Here is a 15,438-nt window from a genome sequence, read left to right on the forward strand (position 1 = left end):
TTTCTTCTGACTGTGTCAGGACGTGCAGGAAGTTATGGTGACGTGACAGTACATGGTCATTCCAGACGCTTTTCAGGCGCGTGGGCGCGATTTTCGGGCGCGTGGCCGCGAAATTACTGGCACACGTCCTTTCAACAGCTGTTTCCAGCTTGCTTTTTGCCACGTGTCATAGTTTCATTGCACCTTCGTTTTCTCTCTCCTCCGCATTAAATTCACCGCATTAATTGCGATTACTATATAAAGGGGGAGAGGGTTCTTTGTAATCCACACTTTCACCCTTCTCTTCTTCTTCTTAGCGATTTCCGGCAAATACTCCCCTTTTCAGGCAAGCATTTTCCCGAAATCGTTTTCTTCTTCCTCTGCAATATGTCTTCCCATGATGCTGAAGCTGTAGCCGACGATAGGAGTACTGCTGGCGAGTGCCAGTGTGCTCTACCTGTCGATCAGTACCAGTACGTCGTCAGGAAATTCATGCTTGAGTCTCTTGAGCCTGAGTTTCCTGAACCCCACCAGACTGTGTACGATGCCCCCAGTGGCAAGATCGGGGTATATGCTGCATTCTTTGTTTATGGGAACATTAGGTTCCCATTGACAAAGTTTGTGTACCGTGTCCTGGAGAGGCACGGTGTGCACCTAACCGAGTTGCATCCGATGGCGATTGCCAAGATCCGGCACTTCGAGTGGGTGTGCCGGATTCTGGGTATTGAGCCCTATGTGGACCGCCTGATGACCTTCTATACTTGGAGGTGCATCCAGGGGTGGTACACCTTGACAACCCGTATTAAGGGTTTGAAGATCTGCGTGACCGAGCGCAGTCTCCGATCGTGGAAGCGGGAGTTCTTCTACGTTTCTGCCCGCGCCATCCCTATTGCCATGAAGTTTAAGAAGGGGCAAGCGCTTCCGAGCCTTCATGCTTCCAGCTACCAGGAGGCGGAATGGTTCGCGAAGATATCCCGGGTCCAATCTCCGGTTTACCGGTTTGCGGAGTCCGGGATGGTGATGCTGGGGATGAGCCGGGTATGGAAGGATGCGTCCCGGTTTCCCATCCTTCTCGAATACGGTTTGAACTCTATTCCTTATGGTATGTCTTGTCTTTCTTGCTGATATGAGTTTGTCTTCTAACTGTTTTTCTTTTCAGAGGGGAACGATTTGGAGTCGCTCCTGTACCCGCGGGAAGCTGACGGTCCTGTGCGGGTGGGTACTCGTGCTCTAGACGAGAATGAGTTGCCCATCCTGGAGTAAACGGCGGATCGGTTTGTGGAGGTCTATCCGCTGGGCCACGAGATCCTGAGCCAACGGCGGCCAGGTAAGGCGATACTCTATCCTCAACCCCTCAATGCTGTACCCGCTGCTGGGATTCCTGACATCCTGTCCTCTTCTGAGGAATCCGCAGATGGTCCTCCGCTGGTGCGGAAGAGGAAGGCTGCCGGTGGGAAAGGGAAGGAGAAGGTGGCCTCCACAGCTGATCCGGTGCTCCTATCTGACACCGAGTCAGATAGTGAAGAGGTGGCGGGGAACCCCGGTGGTGAGAAGACCACTGTTCCGGAGGCTACGACTGTTACCTCCGGAGAACCATTGACGACGACGGTGACCGGCATCAAGAGACCGGCTCCATCGGGCTCGTCCCCGCCCGTCCGTACGTTCAGGCTCAAGAAAACCCGTAAGTACAAACATCCTTGTTTTTGTGGATTTATCATACTTCATAAATTTATTAACACTTATCTTCTTGTGCAGGCGTGGATGTTGACGCATTCCAGGGTGGAGCGCAGAGGAGTACCTCTCCGCCGATGACGGTAGGCTCGGTCAGCCTACCTGAGGCGACGACCCAGGCGCCTGCGCCTGCTTCCGCTGGATCAGTTGCTCAGTCCCTTGAGCCGACTGTTCCAGCCAAGATGACGTCACCGCCGGTGGTAAGTGCGATTTTTACAGCATCTTTTACCGAGCCGGCGGTTACGATTGCTGCGGATTCTGCGGCAGCGACTGCGGCGGCTGCCACCATGCCCCCGCCACCGGCACCGACGGCCGGCCCATCAGGTACGCATGGGAGTACTCGCCAATCTTTGCCACCTTCCCATCTGCCTGACCTTTTGGATGGGTTTCCTTTGGGTTCAGGTGATGGGTTCGGCGGCTATCGGCCTGTTATAGACCCTACAGGTGCGTAGGGTTCCTTTGGCCCTTTTTCACTTTTATTTTTTATCATCTTTTCCTAACTGCTTTTTTGTTTTTGCAGTGTCGGATTCCAATGAAGTGTATGTTCCGCGATGGAACATACGCCGAGGAACAACCCTTCGTACCCCTGTGGAGTGCGTGGAATGGGCTCGCCACGCTGCTCCCCATGGTGCGTTGGGGGAAGCCATGGCTAGCTACCAGGAGGGTAGGCTAACCAATGAGCTTCGGGTTCTCCAGGCCCGGATGCAGCCACGCGTCGAGCTGCTTTGTCGTGAAAACGACAAGTTAAAAGCAGCTCGCGCCAAAGACGTATCTCAAGCGCGGGCTCTTCGGGAGGAGAACCAAAAGTTGGCCGCAGCTGCTGCGGAGAAGGAGAAGGCCTTCAAGGCCCTCGAGGTTGAGGTTCAAGCGCGACTCGAGGCCCGCTCCAAGGCTGCCCAAGCTGTTAACGAACAGCTTCGGCTGGCTAAGGAGACTGCGAGGAACGCAACCGAGAGGGCCACCCAGGCTGAAGCCGTTGCTGAGCCTTTACGCGTGGAGAACGAGGAGCTCAAGGCCAAATTGGAGGCTCTCCAACGTGCTCATGACGCCTTGGCGATGGAGGATGCCAAGAAGCTTCAAGAGATCCTGGACCAGAGGGGCGTGCTTGATCACACCGAGTGGAAGCTTAAGGGCGTTGAAGAGGCTGCTGCAAAGGAAGTGCTACTTGCCAACCTTAACAAAAGCGAAGCCGAACGCGCCCGTACCCAAGCTCAAGCCGCCCTCCAAGAAGCTCTGGTTGCCAAGGAATGGCTTCTTCGAGAAGCGTTGCCTCAGGTATGTTTAGCTTTGCGTCTTCACGCTTTCCTTTGTACATAGAAAAGGTGCTTGACACTTGTATATTTTCTTTGTAGGTTGTGCATCGGGTCTTCTCAGAGACTACTTACGATGATGCCATGAGCGCAGCCCTCAACGCTTCTCACGAGGATGGGGAACGGGCCGGCTTCCTGCTTGGTCTAGGGTTCGTTGAGAAAGGCTTCCCGCCTTCCAACTTCCCTTTGTACAATGTTGATACTGAAGCCATATACGACCAAGCAGTAAATCAATACGCCGCCTTCCCGCATCCAGTGGTGGAGAAGGTGAACCAAGTAGCTGCTGCTGATGATGGGTTAGCTATCCTTAAAGCCTTCCTCGAACCGCCTCGTTCTTCTGATGGAGCGGGTCCAAGTGGAAGCGGCCCTGAAGCTTGATCCTGAAGATCCCTTCCCATTGCTAGGATAGTCTTGTACAGATGTATTTTCTTTTCGTAGGCGGGTAGTTACCCGGCCATTCTTGTAATAATTCGTTTGTGAAATACAAATCTTTTTGCGTATAAGATTGTTATTTCCTTCTTTGGGTTTCTTGCTTTATAAACTTATGACTTGCATACTTAGTTTAAATTAGCAATTTTCCAAGTGTAGAATAAGTTAACCTGTTGAACGTGGTTGATAATGGGTTAAAGTTTTGCTTCCTCTTTCGTGATTGTGCGGGTAGAACCGTCACTTGCACTTAGTAGGATGGCTAAACTTTAACCTTCATCTGACCTGCGTGTAGGTTTTCCTCATCTTTTGAGGATAAGTTAACCTTTGAACGTGGTTGATAATAGGTGTGAAGTTTTGCTTCCTCTTTCGTGATTGTGCGGGTAGTACCGTCACTTGCACTTAGGGCAAAACTTTACCCTTATCTGACCTGCGTGTAGGTCTTCCTTATCCTTTGAGGATAAGTTAACCTTTGAACGTGGTTGATAATAGGTGTGAAGTTTTGCTTCCTCTTTCGTGATTGTGCGGGTGGAACCGTCACTTGCACTTAGTAGGATGACAAAACTTTACCCTTATCTGACCTGCGTGTAGGTTTTCCTCATCCTTTTGAGGATAAGTGAACCTTTGAACGTGGTTGATAATAGGTTATTGTTCAGTTTCCCCATTATGATTCGTGCGGATAGACCGGCACTTTCATTTAATGGGATAATTGAACTCTTCCCCTTCAACTGACCTGCGTGAAGGTTTGACACGTTATTGGGTTTGTGCGGGTAGGACCGCCTTCCCACGCAACGACTTCTCATAATGCCGTCACCAGTGTTGCATAGTTTAACCGTTCGACGCGCGGTTGTTTGATAGGTTATTGTTCAGTTTCCCCATTATGATTCGTGCGGATAGACCGGCACTTTCATTTTTGGGTGCTGAACCTTTCCCCTTCAACTGACCTGCGTGAAGGTTTTTTCGTGTTATTGGGTTTGTGCGGGTAGGACCGCCTTCCCACGCAACGACTTCACGTAATGTGAATGCCGTTACCAGTGTTGCATAGTTTAACCGTTCGACGCGCGGTTGTTGATAGGTTATTGTTCAGTTTCCTCATTATGATTTGTGCGGATAGACCGGCACTTTCATTTTTGGGTGCTGAACCTTTCCCCTTCAACTGACCTGCGTGAAGGTTTTTTCACATTATTGGGTTTGTGCGGGTAGAACCGCCTTCCCACGCAACGACTTCACAATGTGAATATCGTCATATTAGTGTTCAGAAAAGTAAAATCATCAGCTTCGATGTTCTAAAGAGAATCATTTCCATTAGAAGTGGCTCTTGGCCTTTTCTTTACAAATTGGAATTGATTTACATGCGAACTGTGTAAATGAGCTCCCTTCCATGTTGGGATGGGAGTGCCATCGAGCCGATACGCACCTGGTTCGGGATCTCGTTCTTTACGCAGCATGTAGTCTCGACATTGAAGCTGGAATTTTTATTCGTTTTCCCCAGCTGGGGTTCTACACGCACCCGCCTGCTCAGCCTTTATTGCGCCACGAGGTGCGCGAGCGTACCATCTCTGACAAATGCTTCAACCATGTCTTTTACGTCTATGCATTCTTCAGTGTTGTGGCCTTTTGTCTTGTGAAAGTCACAGTATTTGCTCCGATCAGCATCGTGACGTTGTCGGATTATTGGAGGCTTTGGCCACGGGAGCTCTTCAGTGGCGAATATCTCAGTGACGCTTTTGGTGAGTGGCGTCCATCTGGAGTTCCGGTGCGGCTGTACATTATCCCTTCCGCCCAATCGATGTTGCAAGCCGGATAGGGTGTCAAAGTTTACCCTTGACTGCCAAATGCCTAGCTTCCGCTTTTTATTTAGTCGGGCGGTGAGGACGTTGTCTTCTCTCGTCTTTTGAGTGTAGAGGTTTGTGCTCTGTGGGAGATCTCTACCCAGTTGCTTCTCCGTTTCCGCATAGCGTTTTGCTGCTGTCATGATGGCATCCCATGTGGATGGCATGCCATCTTTACCCGTTAGGGTGCGGATGAGCTCTGGGTCATGCGCGCCCTGGATGAAGGCAGCGCGAACAAGATCTTCACTGATATTGCCCAAACTTAGCTTCTTTGAGTTAAAGCGAGTGATGAAGTTTGGCAGAGATTCATCTTCTTCTCGTATGCATTTGAGGATTGTCCATTGCTACTCGGTATACTTCCGTTGCTGGCTGAAGTGTTGGCTAAACTTCTGCTGGAAGTCTGCCCAGTCGTAGATGTGGTTGACCGGTAGACGATCAAACCAAGCTCTAGCAGCCCCAACAAGCGTCATTTGGAACATGTAACACCACGTGGGTTCCGTCCAATTGCTGACGGTTGCCCCCGCTATGAACCTGTTCAAATGATCGTCTGGATCAGATATACCATCATATGTGCCTATGTTAGGCATTTGTTTGGCACTCTTTGGGGCGATTGCTTCCGCAATGTCCCTTGCAAACTTGGACGTTCCTGCATTTGCAATGTTTGGTCTGAACGTTTTGGAGAAGTCTCGTGGACTTCCACCTGTGCTTTTTGGTTTGAAGGCTTGTCCAAAATGCCTTTTCGGTTGGGATTCCATTTCCTTACGCTTCCCTTTTGCCCTATGGCGAGGGTTCGCGTCGGAGTCGGATTCCTCCGAGTCATCCTCCCAGTATTCGAATTCGTCGGCCTGTTGTATGGAACGCAAGCGTTCGTTCAACTCGGCCTGGAATTCTTTTTGTCGTGCCTCCGCCCATGCCTTGACTTCATCGAGAGTTTGGCGGGGGAGTCTTCGTTTCTCAACCTGGGTATCAGTGGATCCCAGTAGGCGATCATTTACTGCACCTGCCCCAGCATGAGTAACTGGGGTAGTGTTCGTAAAATTTACTTCACTTGCCCCGGCTTGGGTAACCGGGGTAGTGTTTGTAAAAACTGTGTTACCGGTATTCCCCCCAGTAGCTGGGGTTGTGGTTACCGGAATTTCTCTAACCATCTTTGTAGAAGTTTGAAAAAACTGGAGAAAAATGAAGTTCTAGCTTTATGCACGGATGGCGCCAATGAAGAAACACTAACCGGACCCCGGACAGATTACTGGTAACCTGGGGGTTAGATAGGTGTTTCCCACGAGGGGTTAGACCCTTGGAAGATGGTTCTTCTGATAACCTGCAAAACAGACACCGTGAGCTCGTCACTGAGAAGGGGGGGTTCCTCCTTGTGACCACCCTCCGGCGTGAGAATCAGACTAGATTGCTCTTTAAATATAAAAGTATATTAAGAGATTGCTAGAGCAGATATCAGGTATAATATGATGATAATGTGATAAGATATGATAAGATGAGATGGTCATACCATTTGTGGTATTTATAGCCGAAGGTAGGTTTCCAAGGAGGTATGGCCGGCTGCAACAGTGTTCCTGTTCCACCAACAGTAGCCTACGCACGTGCCCTGCTGGTAGTTGGTGGGTAGGTAGCGGCTGATAGCGACCAGGCCTGCTGTATACTATTCCTTTTCTACCAACTGCCAGCTACGCACGTGGTATGACAAGAGTTGGTGAGTAGGCAGCGGCTAATAGTGACATACAGTGTAGGAGCATGCTGCTCGCCATACTGTTGTCTATAAGCTGTCGTATCTTTAGTCAGATCTTTTTCCCATACCTCGTCAGGTACAGTACAGAAGATCTTCCCGTATCGTACGGACTGGCTTATTGGGCGGGAGTATTCCCCCTCCCGCCCTTGTGCGGGATTGTTCCCGGCTTCGCTCATTCCTTCAGGTGACACTGAACGATTGAGAGCTAAGTGACTTGTGCGTGTAGCCTTGCTGCGCGGGTGGCCTTCCCTAATGGCTTGTATCCGAGGCTGCGGGGACAGGCGGAGTCCTTCACCATTGGGAGGCATTTCCTGCGGGACCAGCTTGCGTACTGCGCGTAAGGACGTCACGTCTCTGAGCATGGTTGGTCCTGCGGATCCAGTTGGTTTCTGCGCAGACGTCCCTGTTTAAGGTGAGTCTTGCGGGTCCAACTGGACTCTGCTGGGACCTAACTCTTCACATAGTATTGACAATGACCACATAAACAAATATTTGAGAATAAAATTAAAAGAAAGTTTTCATGATATAGTGACTAGCTAGAAGCGTGTTCCATTAGTCAATCACTAGACTGTTTTAAGTTGTCCAACTTGAAACTAAAGGTAAGATAAAATCATCTTATATTTAGCATTTTTTTAACCAAAATTAACTATACTAACATAGCATTCTCATGTTAATAATATTAATAAAAACCTCACCAGACCCAAAAATTCTAACATAGAGTTGATCCAACCAAAATTAGAACAATGATTCCTACAAAAACTTCAAATTCATCTAAAAAAACTCAAAACCGAGTTTTTGATCTTTCTGCATTTGACAAATCCCAAGTACAATAGTTATTCCATTATTTCCACGTCCCCATGCCGCCAGTATGGCCGACATGGGCCCGAAAAAAGCAAAAAGATTTCTGTATATACGGCCAAAGCGCTCAACAATATCCATCTTAGCAAAACGTGAGGCTATCTTTACCCGCTGGCGGTATCTTAAAATGCCAAAGCCTATTCTCGGACGTCACCAAATAATTCTTACACAAAAACTCTAACGCATACTCCTTCTCCACCTTCCTATTAACATCATGCACAAACACATGCGTGTCTCCCGCCCTTTCTCTATTCCGCGCCATCACAGCCGCAGAAAATATGGCCGCCATCCTCCCAGGCGCCTCCCCATAATATCCCTTGGGACCATCAATTATTATAGCGTCCCATTCCCTCTTGTACACCTCCTCTGGCAAGTTGTGCAACGCCAACTTGCACCGCGTGTTTCCTTTCAGGAACACGCGGGGAGGTAAACATTTAGGTGATGTTTTGTAGGAAGTTAAAAGATAATCCGCGTCTGATAATTGCGTCGTGTATGCGATATGGTGCACGCGCAACGAGGGCGCGTCGTTGAGGGTTCTATGCACGGAGTTAAGGTCATCTTCGAGGAATAATGTGGTGCCACGTGGGTTGAGTGAGGCCCACATGACGGATTCGTGGCCGATCCCGAAAACAAGGAGGTTGCATGGGGCTAGGGTTTGGATGACGTCAGCGGCGACTTTGATCTCTGGAAGGGTTTGTTGGGGGGTGGTTTTAGTGGTGGCGTAGTGGAGGATGGCGGAGATGTGAGTGGCGGAGTGTTTGAGTGGTTCGGTGTGGGTTTGGGTTTGAGAATTGACGAATGTGCACAGGATGGAAGTCGGGTTTGCGCTTCCCGTGCGGTGGAGCGTGGTGATGGTGAGGCCCGCGGTTATTATGACGGCGATCAGGATGGAGAAGAATAGTGGCTTTTCGCTGACAATGATGCGGTTTCTCATTGTTTGATTGAGGATTTTGGATTTAGGGTTTGATGTAGAGTAAATAGATGCTAATGATATGTATTTGATAAACAATTATATAACTATTAAATGAAATAATTATTACAACCAAGTAACTAGCAACTTTTGAGTTGGATACTTTATTATATATGCCAGTGTTTTGAAAGTCGGTTTAAATCGGCCGGTTGAATCGGTTAAATCGAATTTCGCATAACTGGCCGGTATTTTGAGCCTCGTATTTTTAGACGGTTTGCTTTAATATCGTGCTGATGGTTTTTTTATAAACTACCGGCTTTCACCGGAAAACCGGTTTAAAATGCGATAAATTTTAAATATTTGCAACCAATATTTTTTTAAAATTAATTTTAACCCAACAATTAACATTTAAACATGTTAACTTTAGGACTATTTTTTTAAAATTGAGTGTTTTTGTATTGCTTTTTTTTATATGAATTAACTTTTGGATTATTTTTTTTGTAATGGAATCATTTACTTTTGGGTTATTTTTGAATTGAATTTTCCTTTATAAGAAATTATAAGATAACCTATTCAACCGGTTGAACCTTCCGGTATAATCCAGTTCAACCGGTTGTACAATTTTTAGCACAATCCGACACAGGTAAAATACCGGTTTTTAAAACATTAATATATGCACTAATTTTTTTAACGGCCAACGAGTCTTTCGAATGAGGTACTTTCGAAATTTATTACATCGGGATACACTCGTCTTTTGATCTGGAAAAAAAACTCACCTAAATGTGGTGAGATAAAACTCGTTCAATTCAAGAATTTAACTAGTGAAAGTCGTCTACTCTTATATACTCTTATCATCACTCTAGTGTCTCTGAAACTAAATAAAGATTAATGATTGTAACTTTTTTTAAAGTTATATTTCCGTTTTGCATTCTCTATTGTCACTCATTTGGACATATGTGAAGAACGACTCCGTTGGCTTTACACTCTTGATCTATATATACGTTAGTCGTTGCATTGCTTTCGGTTTCTTTACTTCATTATCTTCTTAATTCTACATAGGCAAAACCTATAGTACATTATACATATACATATAAAATGTATGTTGTGAAACTTTCTTATGGACCCTAATTTAATTTGCTTCTCTAGCTTTTATTCATAGATGGTTAACCAAACTCGTTTTCTCTCAAGATTCCCCGGGGTTCTTTAAGAACTTCCCTTTGGTAAGGTTAACTTTTTTGGATTTTCAAGATAATTACGATTAATATTATGTACAGGAAGTTGATTTCATAATGCAAGAGTTAGACTTCTTTAAACAGGGGAAACCAATATATTATCATTTATAAATACCTAGAATGGATCCTATGATCAATTTGGGTAAATGCATTAGAGATAGTAAGGTTATCAATGTAAGCATTGAACACCCATCTCTAAATAAAGGTTAGGCTCAGAAGAGTTATGGCAAAATGTTGTTTTCTGTAATGTATGCATATGGTGTGGGATATTGGTCAACAAATACCTAACATGATGCATATGCTAATAAATTAACATGACGATGAATCTAAATATCTATCATTGGTCATTGGTAAACAACAAAAGGATGGTAACGCTAATAAACCTAGTGAAGGATCTATAATGATGGTCACGAACAAAGTGCCATAATGTTGATGGAGAAAATATTGTTATTCCTAATGTTGGCCATGAAGAACAAATAGAGATCGTTAATCAAGATCATGTGGTTGCTAATTTGAGTTTACATGATTTTGATAACATTAATTATACTAAAGATTTTCTTATATATGATACAAATGGAGAAGATGGCGCGTAAAGATAATGAGGAAATGTTTATGTTGATATGGATGGTGATCATTATTGTGTTTGAGAGAGAAAAATTCTTAGATAGGACTAGTGAGGGTTTTGTGCAAGTAGGATGAAAAGATGATAACTAATATGATATTGTGTTGGGAGTAGATTTTTTTTTTGTAGTGTTAAGAGTTAAAAAGAGTATGAATATGAAGATTAGTGGGCTTCAAATGAGCTATCTATACCTATGTAAGGACTAAAATGCTGAAAAAGTTGCATGATAGGTGCAATAGGAAAGGAGCTATCTATACCTATGTAAGTATGAGTTTTAGCCACTTCAAAGGAGTTTGGGACTTGGTTTCTAATGTACTCATTAAATGCTAAAGATACAAAGCTAATAAAATATAGTGTCATGTTAAGAATATTTGAGATATTGAATAACTTATGTGTATAATTTTTCCATGTATTCGAATAAAAATATGATAGTTCATAGTTCAATCCTTAAGTTGAAAAATCAAGGCTTGTTTGATTTTGCTAATTGAGAATAACCAATGTCAACGATTTACATCGGGTATCTAATTTGTGCTGGTATTTTTCTTCATTCATATAATCCATATGTTAATTTTACATATAAATCAAATATATTACTAGTATGTTTATTGCGTTTTATCGTTGCTAATTTTACTTAAAATCTATTTAATAAAATTATAAAAGTCAATAAAAATATTAAAAAAATCATTAATGAACAAACATAAATATAAATAAACAAACATTAACCATCATAAACGAGCGTAAACGAACACAACCTTTCTTTACATTCACGCATCTAGTTAATCGTACGAAATTCCAACCTCATATTTATTTATTTATTTATTAAGCGAACGAACATAAACGAAATTACCACGTATAAACAAAAATTGCAACAAATGTGGCACGATGAGGGTATTTATACGCTCATAGACACATACATACATAGAGGATAAGGCAACATTCGCATTCGCATTCACATTCTCATCCTCCATTGAAGGCAATCATTCATCGTTCTCGCCGAGTAAGAACTTCACACCAAACCCTAACCTTGCGTTTAGTTGAATCAGTAATTGGATACTGAAATCATATTTACTTTGCAGCAGAATAATGGCGGCAGCTGTTAGTTTCAATCTAGTCGGAGCATTCAAAGGCCTCTCATTCGGTTCAAGCTCATCTTCTTCTTTCTTCAAAGGAGAATTCGGATCTGTTCCGTTGGCTCGCAAGGTTTCATTTCAATTACCGGCGAAAACTCCGTTAACTATACAGAATGCGCATAAAAAAGGAGCTGGAAGTACGAAGAACGGCCGTGATTCACGAGGTCAGAGGCTCGGTGTTAAGATTTACGGAGACCAGGTTGCGAAGCCTGGGGCGATTATTATCCGACAGCGAGGAACTAAGGTAATTGAGCTTTGGTTAGCTGAATTGTATTGTAATTTTGTGAATTTAAGTTAGGTTTGAATTTGAGAATTATGCCCTAATTTGAAAGTGCATATTGAAATTGAAATTGAATGAGTCAAACTGCATTATGTAGTGTAATTGGCTGAATTGAATTAGGTTTCCATATGTGATTATAATATTAATAGCAGCTGGTAAGAGTATATTCACAATTTGAGCTGAAATCAGGTTTCTTAGGTTAAAGACACCGAAAAGATGAATAACTTATGTTGTGGCTATAAGGCTATGATAGATGGTTCAGTTGACTGTTCGGATTTAGTTTGCATATTTCATATATTTATGATACAGAATCTACGTGAATTACTCAAATGGATCAAGAACAGTATGGTTTTTATTCAAACAACCTGAAATGAATGACTCGGTCAGCAAGCATCATGGTTTCTCTAAAACACAATCAAGTCAAAACTGAAAACTAAACAACCTTCAGCCCTGACTTATACTAAACGTAAAAGAGATAAACAAGGTAAACATAAAAATAGTAAAGGATAAACTAAAAAAGTTATAGATAACGTCCTCAAAATTAACAAAAAAAAGGGAAGAAGGTTTTCAACCACTCTGACGGGTCAGGTGGGGGTTCGAGTTTGGTTAGAATTTGATTCTCTTGTGATTTACATCACTATATAGTTGCTTGTTGCATGTACAAATTTAGTTGAATGCTTACGGTATGTGTTCTTGGGATGAATATATTTTGATTTCTTGTCAATATTTTCAGGTCCATCCGGGAAAGAACGTAGGGATTGGAAAAGATCACACCATATTTTCACTAATTGATGGACTGGTCAAGTTTGAAAAGTTTGGACCAGACAGGAAGAAGGTAAACTTAAGTTCTGAAACACTAAGGTTAATAGTTATAAGTAGTTATAACCACTTTGATTTGACACAATTTGTAAATGCATACAAAACAACAGGTAAGCGTTTACCCACGTGAAGTGCAGCCTGAAAACCCGAACAGTTACAGGAATAGAAAGAGGGAATCATTCAGGTTGCAACGTGAACGCCGAAAGGCAAGAAAAGAGCTTAGGGAAGGCGGGGTTGCTGAGCCTCTTTTGGTGTTGGCATCAGCTACTGAAGCAGCTGTTGAAAATCCCGATTGCTGATTCCTTTTCACGAATGTTTCATCAACGGGCTAATTAAGATTTTCACAAACATTACTAGTTTTTGTATGTTTATTATTTTTTTGTCAACATGTTGCCTGTAAGTACTGAAGTTCTTCTACCTTGAAGCAAAGCTGGCATATTATAAGTGAGTCTGTCATGTGAACACGATGAATGTGTGGCTTGTTCTAGGCATATTGTATTTTTGTTGTACAATCTTTAATGAGTTATGCTGTTTGATTCTTACTTGAAAAGCTGTAAATAAATCAAATTTTCTTGATAATGAAACAGGTTTGGGACATGCATTGACAATCCCAGTGATTGTAAAATCGTTTCACATACCAGTTAGATAAATGACGGAGTTAGATATTTGGCGGCATTGGGTATGGAGTTTGATATGTGACGGCATTGGGTATGGTGGTATACCTGTTTGTTAGAAAAAACTACCTGATTGGATTAAAAAACCAAATTTTAATGGGTTAGTAAATTGCTATACTATTCAAACAAGAATGTGTTTACGCGTACGGTTTCAGAATGTATGGAGCCAGTATCACCTAATGAAATACTCATCCTATACGGCTATACCTGCTATGTATGTTGATACAGTTGATGGAGCCTGAATCACCAAACAAAATACTCATCCGAACCTGCAATAACATTTAAACCTAACGCTATATCCGATCTACATACAGGATGTTTTGGGGATTACCCGTCAATTTTGGTTGGTTTGCATCCTTAATTATCAGGAGGTAAATTTGTTTGTATTAAAACAAACTGTAAAGATTTTGCTCGTTTATAAGGTATTAATCTTTCTTGAAAACCTTAGCTGCTTTTTCGCAGATCCATTATCGTCGAGGACATTTCGGTTACAAACCATGATTAGAACTTGGATAAAACAGGTAACATGATCAGAACCAATCCCAACTGTAATTGTAGAGTACCTTTTGAATACTAACCAACGTAAAAGCCAGAGAACGATGCAAGAAGTAAAACAAAAGGCACAGGACGTAAAACCAATTTAACTTCAACATTTAAGTATCAAACGACAAGTCTCATTCTATTAGAACAGAAAAACAAAAGTTCCCTAAATTACATCATTCTTCTCTTAACGATTTTGCACACGCCTCCATGCATTCCTTGCACTTGTATGACCTGATACACCCAAAACACATTTATTAAATTCACAGCTGTCAACGAAACCAGCAATAAGAGACAGTCGGTTCTAACTAGACGACACAATATTTGAAATCATATGCTCTAACAAATATCCTAAACACAAAACTATTAAAAGTCACTTTAGATCACAATGTGGTCACATGCAATATAACTATCAGTCAACGCCAAAGGCTCAAAATGCACCCTATGCAAGCAACAGTTATTTCTAGCTTATGCACTTAAAACAGGGAACCGAAAATCGCTAGGTCAAAGACCTCCTGGTGACTACACTTGATGTCAAAAGAAATTATACCATACTCAAATAACTATACAATTACAGGGCTTGAACCCAATGTAGACGCTCAACAATTTTCGTGTCAAATTCTGGTATATATGACAGTAAAATAGGTTAAAATAAAAAACTATAACGTGCATATAAACTTTGCACTCATCGAATATGCCGTGCTCTCTAAACTACCAAAAATCCGAAGACAGACCAACTACTAACAACTAGTTGATCCTCTTAGTTTCTAATGTGTATTTTGATTCTCTATTTCGACAAATATATACATGCAACAGCCTACATAATACAGATCAATATATAACACATCTACCATTTTATGCCCCAATCATTCGACTTAACCAATTCCTAACAAACACCAACAAATGCACACTAACAAATACCAGGTCAAAAATCAATCAATTGTAAATATAATAAAAATACACAAAAGAATCCAAATTTACCTCTAAACAGATCCAACAATGATATTGTTAATCGGAATAAAAATCAGCTTAACAAAAAACCCTACGAATCCCATCACCACGAATCCGATAGCCGTACGAACGGCCACCTTCGAAAACTCTGTAAACAATCAAATCAAACATTAGATCGACTAATTCAGATCAAAATCACGAACTAAATCGAGTCAACTGAAGCTGAAACTGTGTAATTTGTTACCTTTGCGATCAGGCTTGTGGCACCTCTTGACTAGACGGTAGCTGTCCTTTGAGAACTCTCTCAATGGCTCGAAAACTGAATCCAAAGCGTCCATTAGCACGAGAAATTGGACCTGAATTGGATCTGTGCAGAGAGTTAGGTTTGGAATTGAGATGATAT

General features: G+C 42.8%; 2 protein-coding genes and 1 pseudogene across 2 annotated transcripts; 1 reads left to right on the forward strand and 2 right to left on the reverse strand.

The window, feature by feature from the left end:
* Positions 1–7,611: 7,611 nt before the first annotated feature.
* On the reverse strand, positions 7,612–8,856 carry LOC143572017 (arabinogalactan O-methyltransferase 1 pseudogene; annotated as a pseudogene).
* Positions 8,857–11,612: 2,756 nt separating this feature from the next.
* Positions 11,613–13,442, forward strand: LOC143572016 (large ribosomal subunit protein bL27c-like). The gene is made up of 4 exons (XM_077057287.1): positions 11,613–11,638; positions 11,721–12,015; positions 12,785–12,886; positions 12,981–13,442. The coding sequence occupies exons 2-4, from the start codon at positions 11,725–11,727 to the stop codon at positions 13,167–13,169; spliced, it is 582 nt and encodes a 193-aa protein (XP_076913402.1). The 5' UTR covers positions 11,613–11,638; positions 11,721–11,724; the 3' UTR covers positions 13,170–13,442.
* Positions 13,443–14,153: 711 nt separating this feature from the next.
* Positions 14,154–15,438, reverse strand: LOC143572018 (protein transport protein Sec61 subunit gamma-like). The gene is made up of 3 exons (XM_077057289.1): positions 15,280–15,438; positions 15,066–15,183; positions 14,154–14,318 (listed from the first exon to the last, which is right to left on the reverse strand). The coding sequence occupies exons 1-2, from the start codon at positions 15,371–15,373 to the stop codon at positions 15,068–15,070; spliced, it is 210 nt and encodes a 69-aa protein (XP_076913404.1). The 5' UTR covers positions 15,374–15,438; the 3' UTR covers positions 14,154–14,318; positions 15,066–15,067.

The sequence above is a fragment of the Bidens hawaiensis genome, unplaced genomic scaffold (assembly GCF_021521415.1).
Source record: "Bidens hawaiensis isolate Kalapana, Puna unplaced genomic scaffold, B.hawaiensis_p1.1 tig00025700_1, whole genome shotgun sequence".
NCBI lineage: Eukaryota > Viridiplantae > Streptophyta > Magnoliopsida > Asterales > Asteraceae > Bidens > Bidens hawaiensis.

Bases quoted from the DNA above. Each gene is read 5' to 3' on its own strand.
- LOC143572018 (XM_077057289.1), bottom strand. From the start codon at position 15,373: ATGGACGCTTTGGATTCAGTTTTCGAGCCATTGAGAGAGTTCTCAAAG. The intron at 15,184-15,279 runs GTAACAAATTAC...GATTGTTTACAG, and splicing joins CCACAAGCCTGATCGCAAAG to AGTTTTCGAAGGTGGCCGTT.
- LOC143572016 (XM_077057287.1), top strand. From the start codon at position 11,725: ATGGCGGCAGCTGTTAGTTTCAATCTAGTCGGAGCATTCAAAGGCCTC. The intron at 12,016-12,784 runs GTAATTGAGCTT...CAATATTTTCAG, and splicing joins TCCGACAGCGAGGAACTAAG to GTCCATCCGGGAAAGAACGT. The intron at 12,887-12,980 runs GTAAACTTAAGT...ACAAAACAACAG, and splicing joins TTGGACCAGACAGGAAGAAG to GTAAGCGTTTACCCACGTGA.